General features: G+C 49.1%; 1 protein-coding gene across 5 annotated transcripts in view; it reads right to left on the bottom strand.

The window, feature by feature from the left end:
- LOC115343603 (galactosylgalactosylxylosylprotein 3-beta-glucuronosyltransferase 1-like) overlaps positions 1–23,890 on the bottom strand; it is a 30,536-nt gene that overhangs the window by 3,633 nt on the left and 3,013 nt on the right. For 2 of the 5 annotated variants that reach the window (XM_030019759.1, XM_030019762.1), the window contains exons 2-5: positions 6,577–6,725; positions 5,713–6,251; positions 4,104–4,400; positions 3,494–3,601 (exon numbers count right to left, since the gene is read on the bottom strand). In XM_030019759.1, coding sequence (XP_029875619.1) covers positions 3,515–3,601; positions 4,104–4,400; positions 5,713–6,251; positions 6,577–6,688 — 1,035 coding nt within the window. In that variant the 5' untranslated portion in view covers positions 6,689–6,725 and the 3' untranslated portion in view covers positions 3,494–3,514. Of the gene's footprint in view, positions 1–3,493; positions 3,602–4,103; positions 4,401–5,712; positions 6,252–6,576; positions 6,726–7,928; positions 8,216–8,732; positions 8,823–23,890 lie in introns of those variants that run through there. The other 3 variants (XM_030019761.1, XM_030019763.1, XM_030019760.1) reach the window with 3 other exon arrangements.

The following is a 23,890-nucleotide window of genomic DNA, read 5'->3' on the forward strand; positions in this document are numbered from 1 at the left end:
ATGGCTGAAGAGCTGCCTGTTCTATCCGCACTGCAGAGTCCTAGCTGGGAGATTTTATTTCTGAATTGGAAAAAGGTTTTGAAGGATTTTTGTTTTCTCCCCCTAGAATCATTATTTTAACCTCTCTGATGATTTTTTAAAGAAAGAGCAGGAGGGTGAGATCTGAGGATCCCTGTTCAGTCTGTCTGGAAGCTCTGAAATGCAGATGAACTTTCCCTGTTTCCAAATATCACAAGGCAGCAAAAGTCCTGTGCTGACCTAAGCAAACTTTTCTCTTTCCGATGCCTGTAAATAGATGTTAGCAATAAGAATAGGTAGGTTGTATAACACCAGTCTTGAGTGATAGTTTTCAGGGCTTTAACAAAGAAAAATATGAAGCGAAATTAATTTCTGTCTCCTGCTCTCAGAAGCCAAAGCCTGTGTTTTGAGGAGGTTTCAATACAGTCGGCAGGGACGTATGCTGTGACAGCTTTTGGCTGCTCTGTGGCCTCTGTTGCAATACAGACAATCCCAAGGATTTTCCCCATCCTCCACATTCCCCTTCCTACTCTGCATGTCCCCACAGTGTTTCGCAGAGACCAGGCTTACGGCCATTTTCCACAGCATCTCCACAGTGAAAGCCTTTGTCCAGCTGAAGATGGGCTCAGAGACCCCCTTTTTGTCCCTCCTCCTCCTCCACGTGGCACGAAGAGGCTGGAGAAGTAGCTGAGGCTCTCACCCCCGATCCTCAATCCCAGCACATCTCAGATCCTGCCCGGTGGTTCTCAGGGCAGCAAAAAAAGCAGAATTTCTACTGCAGAAAAGAAAAACACTTTCCTTTTTTAAATGTTGAGCTCTTCTTTTTGTTGTCTCTCGTGAAAAGCAAAACCCTGATGTGTCTTATTGCTCCCCCTTTGCAGACCTGCTCTGATTTGGTGCACAGAGTTTTCTCCCCCAGACTCAGCTGGACACAGCTAAGGGTGGAGGAAACGCGGGCAAGGAAGAGAGTGGATTCCAGCTGGGACAAAATAACTGCTATTTACGCAGCACCTGTTGAAGCCCGATCTTCACAGTTCTCATGATCAGAGGGTGCCTCTACACGGTGTCTGTGGCAATCCACCGAGTAGGCACGTGTGCCAAGCAGCCGTGCAAGCGGTCCAACTAGAGATTAACAAGAGCACCAAATCCCGCACCAGGCAACGTCTGCCTGGCTCACATCTGCAGGCGTTAAAGGGGAAAGTGGCCTCTGGGAGGTCTGGGACTTGACTGGCTCGATCTGACCCTCAGTGAGGGCTAATTGCCAGGAGGGAAAGACAGATATATTCTCCCTGTTGTGTCTAAGAACAGAACATCCTCAGGGGAGCAATTTTACCTCTTTTCTTTTTTTTTCTCAGTGGTGGCTTATCTAGATCATGTCTGTCAAGGTTCTGAAGCTCAGCAGCCTTGATAGTAAGGACCTCCAAAACACTGTAACCGTCAGCAGAGATCTCAATTTAAAACTTTAAGGGGGAGAATCTAATGATTTCCTTGACTGCCCGGTCAAGCAATTTACCTTGCAGGTGTCTCCCGGAGTGGATGCCACCTGCCCACTTGGCAGGTCAGAGCAGCTGCCCACATGGCAGACGGTGGTGCAGAAGGGATTGTGGTCAAATTCTCTGCTAATGCAAGTGGAAAGCTCCTTCAAAATCTACAGAGCTGGCCCAGCCGACACTCTGGCTTGAAAGCACCAGAGAGGATGGCTCTAGATAAGGGTGCAAGTCCTGCTGGTGAATGAGCGGCTGTGTCTTGATCTCTCAGACCGGGCGCTTCCCTTTCCCACAAGAAATGACTTATGGGGAGCCATTCCCATGAGAATCCATAGGAGGTGCGTTGCATTTCTTGTGGAGGATGGCTGAGTGTTTGGCTGGGGAGAGAGGGTGAGGGCAAAAGTGCCGATACATAAACGGCACATTTATGAAAACGTCACATCCACACTCTGCACCTGTAGTGGAGCAGCCAACCCCTCAAGTAGGCAAGGCAGGACTAATTTGTCTGAGTTTTCATAAGCCTGCTCATCCTTTACAAAGTAGGTGGTACCTCCAGACCAGTTAACCGGATTCTGAGTCCTTATGAGCTGAGTTTGGGCAATTATAGCTTTAGCCTACTGCAGAGCCAGCATGGGTGGGTATGTAAAAGGATCCACCGCTAGTGGATTTCACAGAAGCACAGGTTAAAAGAGGGGCTGCTGCCTAAGCATAGGTGTCTAGCATCATTTATGGGTTGCTAGGTTATCTGAGATATTAATGAAAAGCTGGCAGATAGAGTACAGGGTTTGTGCCCTATGGGTAGACTACCCCAGGGTCCCTGCGGTGGCATGAGGTGTCTGTGTTGAGGCAACGTGACTCCTGTCCCTCCCGTCTGCTGCTGGGTGTGCAGCTGCTGGGATTGCTTTGCACTCTTTGTACGGCTGTCACTCAGAGACGATGAGATGACGTGGAAATGCTGTATGCAGCTACTAGTAATGCACACAGCAGAGCAGTGCAGAAGTTGAAATACTCATGACTGCCTGTATAAAAAGCTGTCAGTTTTGTTTCCACTGGTAGAGCTGAGCTGAGGTGTATATTGGGATCAGGAATACCTTCCAAAGTAGGAGTAAATCATTCATCACCCTGTATCCTGCCACAGGTATGAGTCATTCCAGAAAGAACTGGGTACTCCCAAATTGGAGACCTTTATTCTTTTGGGGCTAGGAACCTGCCAAGGGCAGACATTGGGATCAGAGGGCAGCTGGCGGAGGAGGTCACAGCTACTCTGAAGCCTGTTCTTCATCAAGCTCTACTTCTGAGAACATATCGCTGATCTCTGATCATAACGCTGATCGCTGGCTCTGTGGACCACAGAGGTACTGCTGGTGCCTTCACTATTTCTCCTCACCAGCAGATGCATTCCTAGCTCTGGTAATGTTGGTACCAAGCCCCTCAAACTCTGTGAGAGTCTGTGCAGGTTGCGCTTTGCTGGTTCCTGTTTTGAGGTGGTCTAAGTGTCCCATCAGCCTTTCCCTGCTGCACCCACACCACAGTTGTTCCTGCAGGATAAAAGCTGGAGGTGGATGCATGGAGCATGGCAGGGGTGGCAGGGCTGCTGGGGGAAAAGCTCCTCTGCAGGAGTGCGATCTCTTTCTACACACTGTAGGACAACTCCCACACTAAAGAGAGTTTCGAGCTGGCAGAAATGGGGGAGCAAGGAATTTGGCTTGTCATTATTACTGAGTGAAACCATGGGATTCTTCTGCCACTTTTCTCTCTCAATCTGTGCAGGCAAAGCTTCCATGTGGACTGCAAGGAGGCTTGAATAAGTATGAAATGCAGACCATAAGTAGGTAAAGATGAGGATCTACTTCTTGTGCAAAGGGTGGCATGGGAGAGGAGTTACTGGGACAGTCATATACGCAGTCTTTGAGGAAATAATAGCATAAATAAGGAAACAGGTACAGATTATTTACCTTGCCAAAACAAATAAAGACAAAGGTACTCACACCCTGGAGCTGGCTCTCTGCTTACACCTCTACTCTGGGGTCTGTAAATCCACGCTTGCCTTCGTTAACCAGAGTGGGCCTCTCAGTTCTTGTGTGCCAGACCAACACCTAGAGGGAATCACAAAGATTTCAGGGGCTCTGGATGCGACAGAAACGCTGAGAGCAGTGCATCCATCGGGTGGGAACCTTAGCAACCCAGGACTCGCAGCTGTTTGAAGGACATCATGATTCAAAGGGGTTGAACCTGGGAGAGTCTTCACAGATGCATGAATCAGTGACAAGGAGGAGGGATCATTCTGGACTGAAATGCCAGACTCGACCCTCTTCCAATCCTCCTGGATTTTGGAGAAGCAATCTGGGCACGAATTATACATCTGGGGCTCTTTATTAACATAGAGTGCATAGCACTAACTGTTCCTCAGCGCTCTCTGAGCTTTGCGCCTGTGAAGAATTTGGCAGGCTCTGCCCGTCTGTCCCAGCACTGTTCAGCACTGACACGTGCCAGCACAGGGCAGGCACAGTGGAAGGTGGAGGAGCATGGCAGGAGGCTGTAAAAGCAGCCAGGACGCAGCAAGGAGAATGTCTCTTCAAGGTCTCTTGTCCTACTCACCTTTGTGCAGTTGGCTGCTTTGGGCTCCAGCCCATCCATAGTCACTAGATCCTTCAGCAGACTGGTTTCTTGGTAGCCTCCTTTAACTCCCTCCAGCTTGAAACTGGCCTGAGGCTTCTCCAAAATCAGCTTGATGCTTATAGCAAATCCAGCCATGTCAATAGCAAAGGGACGGTTAGGGTCAAAGACAGTTTTCCAGCCCACCACCTTCCCTGCTGGGCTCACTTTTGGGGATTCATATCGCAGCCCCCCAACGAAAGCCACCGGCCAGACTGACACCCTCCTTGTGTAGCGCATCTGTGTGCCAGAAAGAAACGGTGCTGTGAGAATGCAACCCCGCCGCGTTTGTCCCAGCTCGTTAGTGCACCATCGTCTGCTTTCATGGGCACCTGTCCTCCCCCGTTGACTTCCCACACAATCGCGTAGCTCTGGGCAGCACAAGCGCTTGTTCACCTGTGCTACTGCTTGAAGAGCTACAGCTTGCAAAGCCACAAGGCTGTTTCAGCACGTTCTTCCCTGAACACCAAACTCACCGCTTTTCCGTGCCCACGTTCAGTCCTTCAGAAGAAGGAACCCCTTTGGTTTTCTGTTCTCCTCTGAACTTTTATAATTTTTTTGTAAAATGTTATCATTTTTGTAAATGCCCAACACAACTTCTACCAGGCCTCTAGCTCCGTATTATCAACTCCACTCAGTCCAATTTCACCCTCATGCAAGTAATCTCCCTCCCTGACTGGTGCGTCTTTGTCCTCATTTATTGCAAATTCTCCCCACCCTTGTTCTTCCATCCATGGCTACTGCCTAAAAGAGTGGGGTTTTATTGAAATTGTCAGAAAGGACCTGGCAAGAAGTAAGAAAGGATAAGCTTAGCAGAGATCTAAAAAATTCTGAAAACTGGAAATATGTTCTGATGCATACGTCTGTACCGTTTGGCTTAAATTGGTGACAAGGGAGTTTACTGAATTTTTGCAAGTTTACAATAGGCTTGGCATTTCACAAAAGCCAGGTTTCCAGCAGAAGTCTGGGCAAGCTTCAGTGATCCCAGGGGCACAGCCCTGTTGTGGTGGCTGGAACTCAGAGTACAGAAGGGCAGCCAAGGAGAAAAGGTGGATTAGAAAGTCAGTCAACTTTTCTAACATCCTCTACCCATCACACCCCTACAACAGTGCAGATTTATGCTTTGCCAGAAGTTTGTCTTCGGTGCTTATTTAAATCAGGTCAGCTCTCCCTGAGGAGAGGTATAAATTCTGGAGTATATATCCTCTGGCCCCTGGCAAAAGGGGCTCAAGCTGCCGCAATGGTGCGTGAGTGGCTATTCCCGCCTGCAGCCCATACCGTGGCAGATGTGCTCTTTGCTCTTTCAGCCCTTTAGAGCATGGCTGCTGGGTTGGCATAACTATAGGCTTGCATCTTGCCTATATCCAGCTCCCACTGAGTGCAGGGCGGGCGAGGAAGCCTCTAGGCAACCTGCCAGAGCCCTTCTCTCCCAGCTGATGGTAAAAGTCCACATGGCAGCCCTATCTTAGAGGTCTTTGCAAGCGCACCTGGCCTTAAGAGGCTTTGCGGCCGCGTCCTGCTTTTCTGTCCCGTGTAATTTTACGGCTCTTACCTCTTCGAAGAGTTCCAGGCTGTAGGTGTTATCATCATCGGCAAAATACACTACCCCTTCTGGTGGTGGGGTGCTGCTGAAGCTGTCCCTCAGCCAGTGCAGCCCCAGGTTCCTCTGTAGCGTCCCCCTCGGGGTGTGGGATGGGATCCAGGACAGCCCCAGCTTCAGACTTTTGGGCGTCTCCACATTGAGGTGGGTGAAGTTGAGCCCTGCCTTCTCCAGCAGGTTGGATACCAGGTTGGTCCTCCGGGGCGAGTCCTCCACCACCACCCAGTGCAGGTTCTGGACGTGTAGGAAGGTGTTGGCCAGACGGGTCAGCTCAGCTTTTTGCACTGGCCGGGTGTAGGTAGGGGTGATAACGAAGATGGTCGGCAGGGTGTCTGACCATGGGGGGGGCCTGGAGTACACGTAATTCTGGATGACTTTAGGCGTTGCCCCGATGCTTTGCTGCTGCCGAATGCATGATGGGAGGCCTTCTTCTCTCAGTGCAGATGTACCGTTGAGGAGAGCTTTAGAAGTCACGTTCTCATCTGTCTCTTCTGGGACAAAAGGAAGGAAGGAAGAAGAAAGATGTTAGAGAACTAATCACTGCCGGGCTGCCTCCTCTCCAGGGAGTGCTGGGGACACATCTATCTGGAGTCAGTGCTCAGCACATCAGCATCCTCTCCCCAAAGCCAGCCTAAGGTGCGTGTTTAACGCGCTCTTACGAACAGTTCGTGTGCCTGCTGTAGGCAAACCCTGAGGGGTCCTTCAGGCAAGTTTGTCTTTGTTTAACCCGTCCCATAAGAGAGCATCTCCTGCCGAGGGTTCGCACCGGCATTATCACAACCACCAGCACACTGACAGCAGAACTCTTGCACTTACTTCTCAGCAGGCTGAGGTAGTGGGTGGTTGGGTACTGGTGCCACAAGGTTAGGAGAAGAGCCCATGGCAAGGCAATCAGGAGCGTGGTCAGTAGGTTACGTCTCCTCAGCATGCTGCAGAGAGCTTCCAATGCCCAGGCATCTCTCTACCTTTCAGAGCAGAAAAAAAAGAGTAAGGCCTCCGAAATATCGGTCACCACGAACATTAGGACAGTAAGTCTAGAGGCCAAGTTAATGGACTGAGTTCGGCTTGCTTGGATGGAGGCATGATAAGTGTTGGGCCCCGATCCAGCAAAGCGTTTGTCTAAGTATAAGCTTACAAGGAGCCCCATTAACATTGCAGGCCCGAATCATTGTCCAGCTGCCCCGGCCAATTCCTGTGCTATTGAATAGAAGCTTTTATCTATTTATGTTGCTATAAAGAACCTCCCGCTGCCCCGTGATGAACCCACTGTCCTTGACTTAGGGCTGTTCATGTTGCTGATTCTGAAGCCAGAGAGGACTTTTAGTTGCCCCCTCTCCGGGGCTGGTATTCATCCTGAGCTTTGTGGTGACCATTTAATTTGCTTCTTTTGTAGAATTTTTTAAAACTGTGTGCAAGATTTGTGTTCCTGCATATGCAAGTGGACAAAACAGAAAATGTTAGGCATCCTCAAGACAGCCAGCATTTCTTTCACTCCTGCAGTTTTAGTTCATCCTCCTTTTGCAGACGCATTGAGGCAATCAGGGATGCATGCTAGGATGCACACCTACTAATTTTTCCACAAAATCCCTGCCTCAGTCATTCCACAGTACTGGTGATGCCCGCTGAAAGTTTAATTATTCCACATCCCTTTCTACTCCTGGCTTGCAGTGTTTGGTCACTGCAGCATTTAGTTTAAATCACAGACTTCAGAATACTTAAATTTCTTTCTTAGCATTTCTGTAATGTACATGATCATGATATCTGAGGAATTGCAACATTTAACCTTTGTTTTCGAAACTCCTTCTATAAGGTGAGAGGAACTAAAAGAAAATAAAGACAAATAAAAGACAAAGGTATCAGGAATAATTGACAACAGGGGGTGGCTTATTTACAGATGGCCCAAGCTACAGTAGTCCTGTGCTTGATTTTTCACAATTGTTGAGCGCTTTCAGCTCCCACTAGTTAATACAATTAATGAGCAGTCAGTCTGTCTGGAAATCAGATCCTTGGCTTCTCAAGGTAGCCATGCCTTCAACAAAGTACCCAACATTAATGATCAGTTTGGAAAATACAGATGTATTTGGGCGTCTATTGCAGACCACTTGTTCAGGGACATAACTCACTCCTGTTTTAAGTCATAGTGTGATGAGATCCCAGTCCTGGCTCACCTGTTTGAACGACCCTTAACAGCCTGTGTGCAGTAAGTCATTCAAGCAAGAGATCCCAGAGATGACTTCTGGAAGTCCAACATCAAATGGGCTTGCCTAGTGCACGTGCTGCCTTCTGTATGGCTCTGGCACAGTCAGGAACATTTTCCTCCAACTTCTAGCTTCTGCTTTGGTCCCTCTCTGCGTATGAAATCTCCCGATACTGTTATTACACACCAGCAACAAAAGCAGTGCTCCAGCAAGAGGGATCCACTTCTGCTGCTGGAGAACAGCAGCTCACGGAAACACTGAAGGGTACAGAGCAAAGTCACTTGTTACCATCTGAGGACTTTCTGCTATCGCTCCAAGCAGGCTGCCTGGTGTTTGATAGCTGGATTTTATTCCCCTCTCCCTCCTGGTAACATCTGTAATCCGTTTCCTCTGGGATTACCTTTCTGATGCCAAATACTTCTCCTTCCTTGCTACCACAGCGATGCTCATTAGGAGGCTGAAAGGGAGCATAAAACTTTCATTAACCTCCTGCAGAGAGATTTCTGTTGGGAAACTACAGTCGCACGCCCTGGGAACCGGAGAGCTGCTGAACGGCACAGCCCACCAGGCCCTCTTGCTCTCCTAGGCTGAAGCCAGTTTGAGGGAAGAGAGCGATGGCATCGCACCGATACAAAGGACGGAAAGGAGGTTTAAATTGGTTGGCTCTAAATCCCTGCTCTGCCGGGGATTTTCTAGGTGTACTGAAGGCCAGTTGCCTAAAACCAAGGTCCTCAAAGGGACATAGGCACATTTTGTGCAAAGGAAACTGCTTGCCCGGGATTTGCGCCCAGCAGCTCCTCATCTGTCCAAAGGGGAAGGATTGCCTTGCTTCAGCCTTAGAGAATTGTGTGAGACCAGACGACTGGTCCGAAAGGGCTCTGCTTTGCAGTGACAGCAGCCGCATGGTACTCCTGGAAGATATCAGGGGATGCTATTCTAAATTCATCCTCTGGGACCTTCTTAAGACCTGTCTTTAATTTTTTCCCTGACATTTTACCTTGGTGTCCTGAAAAAGCCAAGGATTATGTGATTGCAGGGCTCATCAGTGCCCTACCGCCACCAATAACCATCAAACCCATTTCAGCCAAATCTGACAGAAGACTAGAATGTCTCAGCAAGTCTTCTGGCAGGCAAGCAGATACTCACAAGCCCTATAAAGGAAATTGCTGCAACACGAGCTCATTCCTTGTTAGACACCGATAGTACCACGCTGGAGCAATCCCTCAAGGGAACCTATCTCTACTGCTCCCCAAACCAACCGTTCATGGCGATAATCTCTAACGCTTCTTACCTCCTCGCGCAGGGAACACTGCGGTGCCCATTCCTCTACTTTCAAGCTACGGAAAAACCGACGAAGAAGTGGGCCAGGGAACCTGTGTGGCTGAGTTTTGGTGATGCCAGCAGGAGCCTTGTGCAGCAAACAGGCTGGCTCTGCATAACTGCGTTGCTTTCTGATGGCTGGGTCCAGGGCAGGTACAAGAGTCACCTTCAAGCTTTAGTGCCGAAGGCGTAAGTGTTTGGTAAGCTCCAGATCTAGGCTGGACGCAGGGCAGGATGGTGTTACCCACACCAGGGGCTGCTTGCCCTCCGGGAAATCCCTTCCCTTAGCAGCGTAGCAGCACAGAGCAAAGCTTCCCATCAGTCGGGACCGTGAGAACGGAGCCACCAAAGAAATCCAAGGAGGGCTCTGCGCTGCCTCGTAACGGCAGCAGGCACCTTGGTCCAGGGTCATCGCAGCTCCTTCCTTCCTCTAGGACGCTTGCAATTACAAGCGTCCCTGCACTAGAATCAGGCAGCCAGTGTTTTCTGCCTTTAATAAAAGGCCTTAATTATACCTGCACAGTTTCTATGCAGCGGGCCTGCCACTGCTGCAAACTCAGGTCGCTTCTGGAGGGAAGGAGAGGAGGAGGCGGCGGTGGCAGCTGTGTTACCAAGAGAGCACAGAGGAGAGCGGATCAGAGTTAGAAAAGCTTTAATGAATTCCCTTTCTAGTTCTTTCTCCTCCTCCTCCTCACAGCCAGCCCTGTTCATGCTTCCCGAACGCTGCAAACAAGTGGAGATGCTGTCTGCGTGTGCAATACCCCTGGTGCTCCTTGCTCATTTATTTCTACATGCACCTTCTCTCTATTGCTTTTCCGAAGCATGCAATGCTGAAGAAGTTAAACCCCACATAAAGCACCAGGTCACTTGTGAACCTCACAGAGGAGCTGGCTTTAGCCCCATTTTCAGAAGATCTGTCCTGGAATACTTTATTTTCTCTTTAAAACGTTACCTTCTCTCCCCCACTGCCACCCCCTGCATCCATCATGCTTCTGCTTTTCTCTGTTCCTTTACATTTTTCACCTGCCTTTTCTCAGTCCTTAAAAGTCTCTCTTCTTCCCTGTCTCCAGGACTAGAGGAATCCCCTGGCCTACTAATAATTTTAGCCTTTGTCTTCTCTCCTTCCCCACACAAAGGCCCTTTGCATTTTCTTAATGTCTACCCTGCATGGAATATTTCCCACAAAGTGGTCCATTAAAACATCAGCCCATCCTTTTGAAAACACAGCATCCAAACCCATCACATGTCAATGCCTCCGGGTAGCCTGCTGATGGCCCCAATGGGGCTTACAGAGGTTTACTGCACATATTTTACCTACTTTTTATAATTAAAAACAAAGTCCCCTAAGTGGCTCAGATTAATTGCATGCCTGGCTGGCAGGCATTACTGTGTGTATTCTTGGCACAAGCAGCTACCTTCCTTCTGCCTTTAAACCCGTTCAGAGTAGATGCTATTAAATGAGATTCAAGATCAGAAGAAAATTTTGTGATCATCTAAATGCATCTCCAGCGATCATCCCGTAATTCCTGGGTTTTAGCTGTAGAGGGCAGGGACTGTCTCTTAATGTGCTTGTATGGTCCTGCACTGATCCCAACAGGAGGAGTCTCTGGATGCGATTGCAATACAAATATTATTGATTGTAGTCTCTTGCTGGCTCTTCTCCTCCCTTGCTATTTCCCCTGTCCTGCCTATTCTACTTTCTCTTCCCTTTTCTTTTTTTCCCAGTGTCTCCTGCAGCCCTTGTTTGTGCTACACACCCTTAACAACATTAGCTGAATGTTTGATGGATGCCTTCAATATGCTGCCTGTAGCCTTCTTGAGCTGTTTTCCAATTACACATCCCTCTTCTTAATTTCATCCATCAATCTTCTGTTCTCCATTAAAAAATAAACAAACACACACACACAGAGCACAAAGCTGAGTATGATAGGGACAAAATGTTTCTTGTACTACTGTCGCTTCACGCTGCTTTGTCAGATTTCTCAATTCCCGGGACACAACGCCATCCCGTCTCTGTTTAAGCTCATGTGCTCGTGCAGGGGGCATTAATCCGAAAGGATACGGGAGAAGAGAACGAAAGAAACACATGGGGGGAAGAGCCCAGCCCCAGCCCGGATGCCCCAGATTGATGTTGAGGAGAAGCAAGATCTGGCTGAGGCTCAGAGCATCGCATGTGACCGATCCCTTCATCTGCTGTTGACAAATTACCAACAGGGTCCGATTTGTTCCAGGCAGGGCAGCTCAGATGTTGGGAGAGGGGTAAGGATTCCCAGGCTGGAGAACATCCCAGCCGGCCTCACCGTTAAGGTACAACTTTAAGAGGTCACATATGTGACTTTCTCCCTGAGTTGCAGAACAGTTTGAAAGGACATGTTGGGTGAATGGTAGAGAAAGGTGAAAGTTGGGGAAAGGTCCAACTGACTGGGTTTTATACGGCTGACGTGTGAGTTCAGGTGCCTGTGATTTTCCTAGAGCCCTGTCGAAACACTGCTCAATTTACGTCTTCTTTGATAACTCAGAAACGGTTAGAATCACATGGGCTTTGGTAGTTCTGTTCTGAGGTTTCAGTTCTGCCCTCCACCTGCCTGATTCAGCACGAGAACGAAACCTTTTGAAAAGTTTGCTCTGCAAGAAAGATGATTCTGCAGCCTCCGGATCAGGGCAGCCAGCCTGTCTGAGCCAGGCTTAGAAGACCCTGACTGTTGGACCAACCCCAGCCTCAGGACTGTATGTCTGTAGTCTGAGACACAGACTCTAAAGATCATTATCTTCCCAGAGGGACAAATTTCACTGTTCAAACCGTCCCCTGGGAACATCCCGCCATCCAGTGTAGAGATTTTCTAGGCAAGCACCCAAAGCAAACTAGTCTCAGCTAATGGAGCCAAAAGCTTCAAGAAACACCCTCTAATCTTGGTTTGTACCATGTTTGCAAACCTACCGTTCTGTGCGTACCCTGGGAGGGGAGAGGCGTGGAGAGGGGAGGAGAGAGGGGGTGCGAGGGGCAGAACTGAAGCAGAGCTGCCGGCAGGTGCAGATGACTCTTAATTTCACGCACCGAAACCGTCAGCAAGGTTTTTGGTTTGTTTTGCCTGCGTTTTGCTGCCTCTCTCCATCAGCCCCTAGCCACCTTGAGGAAGTCCATGCAGATTTCATGAGTTCCCTAACTCCCGGTGTGGGAGACGTGATGCTGAAGGCAGAGCAGGGAGCTTTCAATTATTGATGAGAGCGACCTCTCTTTAAACAAGGAATGCATAATTCATGGCAGCGCCAGTATTTGTGGTGATCAGCAACGGCTCTGTCTCTGCTTTGCTGAAAACCACGGGAAGCGGCTGTCCCCTCTCCCTCCATTCCCTCGGGCCCATCAGAGCCTTCAGCCGAAACTTCAATACTGTTTAAAATTGAGACAGGCTAAGATGCTGCAGCGCTTCCCCTCACCGGGCAGTCTCCTGCCTGTTCGAGACGTGCAGAATAAAGTGGGAGGACGGATTCAAGGAACCACAGAAGTGGGTGGAATGGGTTATTGCTCTGGGATAAGCAGGGGTAATTACTGTGCAAACACAGCCACAACAGGACATTTCTCAGCAGCAGGGACTCCTCTGACTCCGACACAGGTCTGCAGGAATGGCATCGATGTAGGAAAGGAGAGGCTAGATCTAAATGACAGTGCCCGAGGGTTCCCATCCAGCTGTATTTCTTGTGGGGGTGGGAAACAGAAGAGGAAAAGGGAGGTTTGGTTTTCTGCTCAATAAATAGCAATTTCTCCCCTAAACTCTGCTGGAACTGGGTGGCTGAAATGCAAAGGAAAAAAAAAGAAGGAAGAGTATTTTTTTCTAGGAAGGGAAATTTTAATGACGGAACAGGGAAGGGAAAGGCTCTTTCCTAAACGCACAACTGGGATCTTGACCTCCCAGTAGCACAGGCAGTGCAGACCGCTGCGGTCCTGTCCGAAGGTGGAAGGGTGCTCTTCTGCTGGGGTTTTTGATCGTCCCTCTGCCGCAGACCTCGTGAACGGCTCTGGGCAAGCGAAGCCTGCCGTCTGAATGAGGCGAGCACTTCCCTACCGCTTGTGGGGACAGAGGGCAAGAAGGCAAAATTAACCGAGCCCCCCGGAGAGACAAAAACCAGAGAACTACAAATAATAAAACAATATGGGGAAGGATGGCCAGGTCCTTCCCCAGGGCAGGAAGAGCGGAGCTATCAGCAGCTGTGGGGTTTCAAGGCTCAGCCCCATCTACGCTCTGTCGCTCGGTGCGCGGGCTCCTGCGGGGAAAACTTCCCTGGGAAGTGAGTCACTCCCAGTGAAACAGCCGTCCTTCCCAAGCCCCCGTGCTTCTTCCTCAGATGTAAAGAAAGGCTTCATCCTCTCCCTGCCAGCTCCGATCCCTTCGCCATATGGGACTGCAGTTCCTTCAGCCCAGAAACCAGGCTCATCCTTGCGGAATGCGCCGTGCACACACCCCCCCCCCATCCCTCCACCGCCCGCGTGAACCCAAGTCGAGCATCTTCCTCCAACCTTGGTCCATAAACAGCTCAACACGGCACCTTTCCCGAGAGCATCCTTATCCCAGACGTGTGGCTTGTGTCTGAGCAGCACGGAGTGGGGGAGGGTGATGCTTTATACAGTGCTTTGTTCCCAAGTTAAAAAAAAAAAAAAGCAAAAAAACCCCTACAGAAAACAAAAAAGAAACGTTGACGAAGCTAATTAAATCTGCTGGCTAGGTCCCGTGGGAGCCAATACTTTTGAGACAGTGTATGGCTCAGCCCGCTATCCCCAGGTAGATCAAGGGTATCCAGGCACTATCTGGGCTATCAGCAGGAACGGAGATAACCCAGTTCGGATATAGACTAGACCTTGAACTTGGCTGCAAAGCCCAGCTATGCAGGGAGCCTTCCAGAGCCTGGAAAAGGAGGTCTAAACCAGGCTATTTTTAACCAGCCCGGACCCAAACGTCCTTCCCGATTGACCCACGCGACCCATCACCGCCTTCCCATCCCCCTGAGTTTTGGCAAGGGTGGGCTGTGACTCAGAGGGACACAGCCCTCCGCCCCGTCCCAATTTTCCTGCGCTGCAGAGCCGTAATCCAGGGGTGCCAGAAATACCCGGAGAAAGATTGGCAGCTCAGGCCCAAACAGAAGCAGGAGGTACCAGATGTCTCCTGAGAAAGCCAGCTCTCTCCTGAGAGACCTCTCTGCTTCAAGTTACCCTCTCTTGAAAGGGAAGTCGGGGACTTATTCAAACATCAGCTTCTCTCCCCTGCTGCCAAGCTCTGGCAGAACCGAGGTCCTTTTTAGATGCTGATGACTATTACAGAATAATCATTCCAAACGTATCAGCGTGAATCAGCCCAATATCTGCATTATCCCAAAAAAAAAAAGAAAAAAAGAAAAAAAAGCTTTCTTTCTTCCGAGGAGGCAAAATAATTCTAAGGAAGCAAAAACAATACCGGATTGTTCCAAAGTATCTGTACATTTCATCCAGAGCTTTCCCTACTGAGTTAACAGCTGATGCCTGTTCGGTGGGAGTGGGAGCTGTCATTTTACAGGTTTCTTACAAAAGCAGAAAGGAAGAACCCATACTATTTGCTTCCAGAACATTTTCAAAGACAGAGAAGAATTACTTTTTCAGAGAAAAAAGCATTAGGCATTATTTGATGGATAATTACATTTCACAGGTGCTTGTTTGGGGAAAAAACCAAAAGAAATCACATTGATCACAAGCTCCTTGTAAAGGTCCGGGGCCCAAAGGCCAACGCTGTTCCTCTGGTAGCAGCCAGGGTGCAGAGATGGGCTTTGATCTTAGCTATGTGTCAATATGACATCAGATGCAGACCTCCAGAGGAACATACTATCACTAATGCACACTCTTGATTGATTTAGACAGCTTGTTTTCCTCCTACTTTTCAAAGGCAATGTTGAAATGCTCTTCCCTGCTCGACTTCCCGGTTACTCCCAGGGAGGGCAAAAGAAACCGAAGGAGAAGCTGCTCTGGCTGAAATCACACTGCAAATGAGTGGAATAGCAATTATGCCATTTAAGACACAGACATAGCTAAAGATGTCTACTAGCTTCCCAAAACCTGTGGAAATACTGACATTTTAATGGTTACACGTGTGTGCTGGCACCCTGAAGAATCCGAGTCCAGGCCCCTTATTGCACGGAAACGACTGTGGGCAGAGGGTGCGTGCGGTTTACGGGCAACAACCCCCTGGAGTTTTTATTTGGGAATGCTGGCTGAATTTTGTGATCAATAAAAGCCTCATGCAAACAACAAATTTGGGCAGAATGTTTTCATGGGTGGCCGCTCCATAGATTAACAGCTGGCCAGCACTGATGAGTTGCCACCACATCATGCAGGCGTTGGTTAAGTGAGAAGTGGAAAGAGGAGAAACACCACTTTGGTCTCCTTGATGGACATTTTTGCTGTTGCAGCTCTCTGAGCTGTGTGAAATACGCTCACTCCGTAACAAGCTGAGATGGTCCAAAATGCTAATTCTGATTTCTTCCTCCGAATAAATCATCAGCACTCATTAGATTTGCCACTTGCTGTGCGGCATCCAAGTGTCGTGCAGACACTTCTGAAAACAAATGTAGAATTGAGAAATAAAGTGGCGCCTAGAGAATTGTCTTTTGCAATAGATATACGTTATGGTCCGCTGCTTGATTTGTACCTTAAATGCCACAGCTGATCTGTATAGCTTGGGCTTGATTAAAAGAAACACCGGAATGAAAATTAGAGAGTCAGAAGACTACAGTGTTTATTCTTCTGCCTGCTGCATATGAAATGAAAAGGGAGGAAGGGAGCGAAGGAAAGAAGGGGCAGGAAGGTGATGGCCGGTGCCCTGCTGAGGCTGTCCTGCTGTCCTTCCCTGTCCTAACAGGGAAGCTGTTGACTCCGGACCACAGGCAGGCCACATCCAAATTAGGTGCCAGGGCATCTGAGATCAAGAGACCCATATGCAATTCCCACCTTCTGGGAATGGCAGGGGAGCAGTCAGTGCAATAGATGAAATATCTTAGGCACCGGCAGCAGCTGCCAGAAGATAACCCTACATCATGGTAGAAAAAAGCTTTTCTTTGTAGGAAAAGTACACGGTGGATGCATTGGGGCGAAGGGATGGAGCTGAGGAGTAGCAAAAGCCAAACGCCCCTTTCTGACAACAATCCGGTCCTACCAGGAAGGAAAGGTGTAGGTTTTGGTTTCTGGTTTTCCACGTCTCTCACGTTAAAATGGAAGAGGCTTGTCTGTTGGGAAGGCAAGGAAGGCTGTGAGGGAATTGAGAGCAGACTAGCTCACAGCACGAGAAACAAACTCTGCTCTCTCTCTTAAGAGTGCATAGGGCTTGCTTGTATAGGGCTTGCTCTCTGCTGTGGTCCTTGATTGCGCATGAAGGTAACCTGGGCTGAAAGTGGTCTTTGCACGTGGTGTCTATAAAGCTTCTCTTGGGAGGGAGGTCAGCCTATGCTGTATTGTACTCGTGGGCTTACCTGTGAATAAGCCTGTGCTTCAGGCTGCTCAAGACCTGGATGCAATTAGGGGTTGATGCTACCCTCCAAGCTGGTAAGTTGTCTGCTCTGTCTGCCCCTTGAGCTTGGAGTGTCATCTTTGCACAAATACCAGCAAGAAAATACTGGGAGATGCCTCTCCTCAGCTCTTACATCTCTGCGGTCAGGGCTGCTGGGGAGGGACAGATACTTCTGCTTGGAGGGCAAAGATGAACCGGGCTTTTTTTGAACCCTTCTCTGCACTTTGAGAGCCCTTTTGAGCTCGCTTCAAAGGCAGATCAGGTTGGTCTGAAACATCAGGGCAGACAAAGAGCAGTCTCTCCTTGAAACAAGAAATGGGCTCCCGCTATAAATCTTAGAAGTGGATCTGAATCTTTCCTGATTCTGGGGGTGTATCTGGCTCTCTTCTTGTGTTGGGGGGAGAAAAGCACCCTCTGGTTATCGAAAAGCTTTCTGAGCATTGGGTCAGCGCGTTGTCTCCCCACAGACAGCAATGCTGGTAAAAGTGGCAGCTGCAGAACTAGAAACTGGATCTCTAGAAACTCAGGAATCTCTTAAAACAGGGGTCTGATTTGTCCTTGCTGGACAATGATCTCCCACCCACGGAGCACACTTCTGGTTGCTTTTCCCAGTCTCTGTCCTTAAACAGATTCAGTGTATTATGTGTCTGGTGAACAGTCTTTTCTCTCTTTCTGCAGTCAAGTCTCCTTCTTCAACTTATTAACTCTCTCCCAGCAAAGGGATGTTGGGTGTTACCCAAACTGGGCTAACCTTAGGATGATGTTACTAAGGTTGATCCTACCCTCTTCTTTCCCAAACCCCTGCAAGCGTGCACACATCCTGCATCTCTGGCTGGAGCCTGGCATGCCGGTCATCGGCCGTCTTGTAAGTGTGTCCTCAGCGTGACAGACGCCTTGGTGTTTCTGAGCTACAGCAGGACAAGGCCAACAGCAGTTCTCTGTGAAGACGTTTGTGGAGGTCAACAAGCCAAGTGAGGCATTCCCAGCTTCCCACATGCATGTGTGAACTATTTCCATCCCTTACCAGCTCTGCAAAACATACCCCCGAAGGGCCAGCAACAGCTCCTAGGCAGGGGAAACATCCCAAAACCTCTTGGGGAGGAAGAAGGAAGAAACTGGCTTCCCGGTTCTGCTGCTGTAACTAATTTCCAGGCCATTTGGGTTTGTCCTGATGCTCAGGTCAGGACCCACATTAGGGTTAGGAGAGAAATACCTAGTATCAGATTTTAGCTGTCTGGTAAGTGCGATGCAGAAGGGAGTACAAAAGAGCAGACATCATGCCTAGTGACTATTTTGCACCAGTGTTCAACAGCTACAGGACTTGGTTTGACTTCCAGGGAGCTACAATCCAAGCGTGGCTTGACTTGCTGGACTATGAACAAAACTTGCTGATGGCAGCTTATCTACCGCTGAATGGGAGTAGGTGCTGACAGGAGAGTCACAAGGGTCCTCTGCAGCACCTCCAGAAGAGGCTGCTAGGAGGGATGAAGCGTGCAAGCTAACGTGACTGGGAGCGCAAGTGGGGACACTGGTCATGATACGTGAGCAGTACTGGATTTGTTGTCAAGAGGGTGACAAGAGAAGGGAGCACCATACATGAAGGCTCGTGGGGGTGGTAAGAGCAATTTTTAATTTCCTTTAATTATCCTTTTAATTATCCTTTGGGGTAAACTATATTCACCCACAAAAGTCTTCTTAGCATAGAGGTCAGCAGTGATGACTGGATCTTAGCAAAGTGCTCAGCAGTGTCCTGTGCCTTCCCTTGTAATGGAGCTGCTGATGCCTATCGAGTAATAAGAGGTTTGTTATGTTTCCCTTAATGCTCCAAGAGTCCTGTTCTAAGATAGAAGCTAGAAACATAATTTCTGTTGTAAAGAAAGCTCCTGTTATCATTTGATAACGTGCTGCCAAGCGCCGTAGGTTTGAGGAAAATGGAAAATGGGATGAGAGTTGCTAACCAGAATGGGAAATGGACTGGGATTACTGGAGGAGCTATGGAGAAGCCTATGGGCTGCTACAGCGCAAGAGATGCTGGTATCCCACCGTGGATGGAAGACGTGCGAGTGAAGGCAGAGCAGGGGGCTGGATTGGAGAGGACACCTGAAATATCTAGTTGTTGACAAAACAGAGGCTGCAAAAGGTTGATGGGAGTAGGATGGAGGAGGCGGTTCCAAGGGGGGGGCGAAAAAAACAAACAGGGTGGGGGAGAAATGCTGGCCAGGCTGAGATGTGCCAAAATGCAAATAATTTCTCCTTTCTAAAGATCTGCCAGGGGACAACTCAGCTACCTGGAGTCAGTGGTTAGCACCCCTACCTCCTTTCCACAGAGATAAGGAGCTGGCACGCATGTCTGAGGGAGGAAAGAAACTTGCTGTGGACCTTGCGAGCGGTAGGATTTGCCAGCTTGCCTCTGACTGCCCAGCCCAGCCCCGAGATACGGCTCAGCCGGGCTCCTGTTTGACTTCAGCAGATGCTGCCTGTGGGCTGTGTAGAGGTGCACAGGGATAATCAGGATTTGGTTTCTGTTTGCTTGCTAATTTGAGCCCCTGCTGTGAGTTTTGGATGTTTCTGAGGATTCTGTATTAGCTTTAATGATGAAAAAATTATTTCAATGCTTAGTGAAGAAGATGCATGATCTATCATTGAAGCCGCTTAGCAACAGGACTCATTAAGACACGTATTAGTACAGAAATATACCCTTGCCCCGGCATCCTCTTGGAATGACTATCCCCTCATCTAAACAAGATAAAGGTCTTTGCTGGCCTCCTCCGAGGCCAGAGGATAAAGCACTCAGCTGTGAAACAAGATTTCTTCGTTCTTTTTCTGGCTTCAACTATGCGTAAGTATGTGGATCTGGGCAAATCATTTCACCTGCTTCAGTGCCTCAGTTCCCCCACAGGTAAGATAAGCACAACAATGTATAAGCACTCTGGGGAAATGACTTTCAAGTGCCTAAGCTCATTAGAGAAAAAACAACCCTTGCAGTGAATAAAAAGTGTCTCAGCCCCTTGACAGTAGCTTATACTAACCACGCGGTTCGCACTGCCTTCCTGAAGCCCGAAATACAGTTAGCTAATTATAGGGGAGGAAAAAGATCTTCTCCTAGCCCCTTGCCACCTGATGGTAGCCAAGTAGCGATGTTAAAAATTTGCTATCTGGCTCAAAAAAATTAATTTTGGGCAAAGCCTGGCAAAGTATTTCTGGTTACCCTTCAAGGAGAAAGAAGGCCCGCCAGTTCTGGAGCGGGATCTAATTTTCCTCACGGGAACACTGTTAAATACCGTGTCTGAGAGGAGAACAGTAATAATTTGTGTAGTTTATTCCCAGAGTCATTCATTGAATCTCTCAGGCAGCACCATTTGCCTTATGAGGAGAAACTCATGAAGCGGGGTGGAGGAAGCAGGTATAAAAAGAGATATTTCGGTCCATGGTATAAGAGCCGAAGCTTTCCTGGCTCTTGGGCTTGCGTGCAGAACATTGAACTTCATACCTGAATTCCCAAGCTTTGGGCAGACCTTGGTGTGGGGTGGGGGTAAGGGAAGCTAGATGAAAGGGAGGTGAGGGAAGAAAAATGGGTGTAGGTGGGATACTAAGGTATGACTGAAAGTGGCTCCTGCGGGAGGGAGAGGGAACAGAAGAGATGAGGTTAATGGGAATGAGAGAGCGGGAGAAAGGAGAAGGAGGAATGAACAAGGGTGAGGGAGCACGGGACCAAGTGGGACAGCAAGCAGGAGGCACAGTCAAAGCATCTGAGCTCTCTCTGAAGAGATTGCCTATTTTGCTTCTGCCTTTTTTTGTGTGTGATCTGGCCTTAAAATTGCAGGAATGTGGCAGCACAGCACTGGCGCTCTGATTTATTAATTCCATCCCGTCCCACCAGCCCATAAAACAAAAGCATCTGTGTTTGCTCAAGAGGAGCACATGAAGGGCCTCATTCACGTCAGAGGTGGAGAGGGAAGCTGGCAGATACAGGAAAGTCATCGGTGCCTCCTTCCTTTTCACCTTTGTGTGGATCTGGGCTGGGGGAAGGGCCGCGGGAGGGAAGGATCCAGGGGACGGGGTAGCAGGAGGGAGAAAGCTAAGATCACCGTGGCGGGGAGAAAGTGGAGGGGAGGACGCAACGAGCGCGCCAGGCTGGACCACCTCCCGTGAGGAAGGCACCCCAGCACCGCAGAGAGGACAAGATCCCTTGCTGGCACCCAGGCTCGCCCAGCACTGGTCTCCGAGGTGGCACTTTGCGCAGTTTTGCCCCGATGAATGGCAGTAATACATGGCAGCAATAGCTGTGGTCACAGCCAGGGCTTTCACTGTTGCCTGACCCCTAGCTATGGACATAACCGTAATAATTCAATCTGCCGGTCAGAGGAGAAATATCCCCTTACAGCTGGTTTTTTAGCATGCTTTCGGAATGAGGAAGGCTCAGGCAGAGATGAATATTAACTATCTTAATTTAACGACTGGGGCACGGAGCGGGAGAGGAGCCGGCAACCTCTGCTCCTGCCAGGCAAGGATCAACTGTGCTCTTTCTAGCAAGAGGTACCGGGAGATTTTAGTCGGTCACAGAGGACCTTGCTAAAACCGCATCTCTACCCCTGCCCTTAGAGACACTGTCCTTAGGAGCCAGGCTGCCCTGCAGTGCCGCACGGGGAGCATCAGCTCAGGGGAAGCAGGGTCTGCAAGCTGCTGCTGCCTGCCCGGTCCTTGGCTTTTTCTCCAAGTTCTCCCACACAAGGGCTGCCGAGGAGCAATCCTGCTTTGCTAGCAAAACGCGGTTCCCATGTGCCCGTACTCCCACACACAAACCCACAAACGTGAACTTACAGAACGAGGCAACGTTGCTGCTCTAAAATCTTTTATCCGGAGCCGAGATTGTCTGACTGCTAACCCTGTTCAGCTCTAAGTAATCCCAGCACTTTGCTTGGCTAGAGGCTGACTGTCCTGGGAATAAATGCCCTTGCTCTCATTGCCAAGGGGTAACATCCAAAGAATAGGACAATACAATTTTCTTTTGTAATGCAGCAGTATTCATAAACCAGCACCACACAAAGTTGCCAGGATGCTGGCAGTCTATTAAAATCAACAGCACAGGCAGGGGAAACGGCAGCGTAAGCACCACTGGACCAGCTCAAATCTCATCAGAACTTAACCTGAACCTGCTCCAGCTGACAGAAACCAAACCTGTGAGAGCTAAGTGTCAGCACACAGGCTGCAAAACACATATTTTTTGCTTCTGCATGGAAATGAAAATATGCCCCAGTGATCTTCACTCAAACATGTCTGTCTCCTTTTGTCCTTTTTCTCTTACATTGATCGATGTTGTGGGTTTCGGAAGGTACAAGAAATCCTATGCTAGACAATTGCGAGAGGTTGAAGCCTGAAGATTTAGATCTATTTCAGATGGACTGTCCTGTCCAGTGATGAATGATCTATTACCCATCAAAATGTCTCCGATTTTCCTGAATCCTACACTCAGCACCAGCAGCATCTTGTAGCAGCGAGTTCCATATGCCAGTATGCACAGCATGTGAAAATACTTACTTTTATCATCAAATTGCTACCTTTCACATTTTCCTGAACGCGATCCAGTTCCTCTACTAAGAAAAGCCATGTAGAGAAGCATTCATTCTCCCTCTTCTATGTTGTTGATTGCTTTGTTTTTCACCCCGATGTCCCTCCTCGTTTGTCTCCCCGAGCTAACTAGCCCCATCTTAACGAATCTCTCTACGTGCATCAGGCATTAGTGGGATTACCTGCTCAGAGGAGGGATGACCAGCAAACAAAATCTAAAGGTCCCTGTGCTGAGGCTGTGGATCCCAGTTCTGTGTCACAGCCCTGGGAAGCCGTGTCTCCTGAGGAAACTTAGCTCACATTTTATAAATCTGAGGAATTTGCGGAGTGCAATATTTTTTATCTATCTCGGGGAGAAGGATCTCAGCCCCCCCCACTGCGCGGCAGGGGAAGCCAGCCAGGCAGTTGACTGAACGCTTGGGAACATTGGCAAAGTAGATAAATTCGAGCTCTTAAGGAAGGACCTTCGGGAGCACTGATGTCACATGAGAGTGAGCTAGAAGAGACTTCAAGCTCTTAATTACGAGCCTGCACAGCTTAAAACAGCATGAAAGGATAAAGGACCAAGTTTTTATAAGCGTGCTCACCACGGGTCGCGTTGCAGTTTGGAAACATACCCCGACCCAGAGAAATCGGTAGGGTCTGACCACCGTCCCTTTCAAAGAGCGGGCTTCAGGCACTCGTGCCTGCGCCCGAGAGGAGGACGTCGGTAGCCACAGATCTCATCCGCGCGCTGTATTTATTGGTCTCTTATGGTACCGGTAGATTTTAAATCGCAGTCCTGTTAGGCTGAGCTGCTTCCCAGCAAGTGCTTTTCAGAGATACAGGGGCCTTGCCTGGGAGACAGACGATCTGGGGCTGTCTCAGCTCTGACGCTATCAGCTGCAGTGTCTCCCTTGTAAAGTGGGGGTAGTCATCCTGACAAACAGCTCTGTATGTGGGCAGGGAGTGCTCTTAATCACGTATGCGGAGTACTTTGAGATCTCGGGATGGGAAGCGGCGCAGACGAGCATAATGCTTATTATTAGACAGAAAGGCCAGGAGCAAAAAGGGCAGAGCGCTTCTAGACTTCTCCAGGGCCCTGCAGGCGTGTGGGACCCGGCTTCCAGTCTGGCTTATTACCACCTTTTTAGGCTTCTTCTTTTATTAGGAACAATTAAGTACAAGGAGGAAGGGGACAGATATCATCTTTCCTGTGTACATCCTGCAGAATAATTGCAGAGCTTTCCCAGAGCAATTTTGCATGCTCAGTAAAGGGCATCTTTGGAGCCTATTAAATATCTTATCCCTCCTAGGCATACATACGAAGGCTTGCAGCATACGTCAGGAGATCTCTTTATTGCTCCCAAATATTGGGAATAGGAAAGACAATTGAGAGTGCTGAAAAGGAGGAAGAAGAGACCTTGGAAGAAGCTCTGGGAGACGGATGGGGTTGTGAGGTGGCCTCTCACGGCTGGGACAGCAACGTTGCCTCCCGAGGCATCGGTGGGAAGCTGGAGGTGACCGTGCCTGCAGCACCAG

Source organism: Aquila chrysaetos, chromosome 7 (genome assembly GCF_900496995.4).
Source record: "Aquila chrysaetos chrysaetos chromosome 7, bAquChr1.4, whole genome shotgun sequence".
Lineage (NCBI taxonomy): Eukaryota > Metazoa > Chordata > Aves > Accipitriformes > Accipitridae > Aquila > Aquila chrysaetos.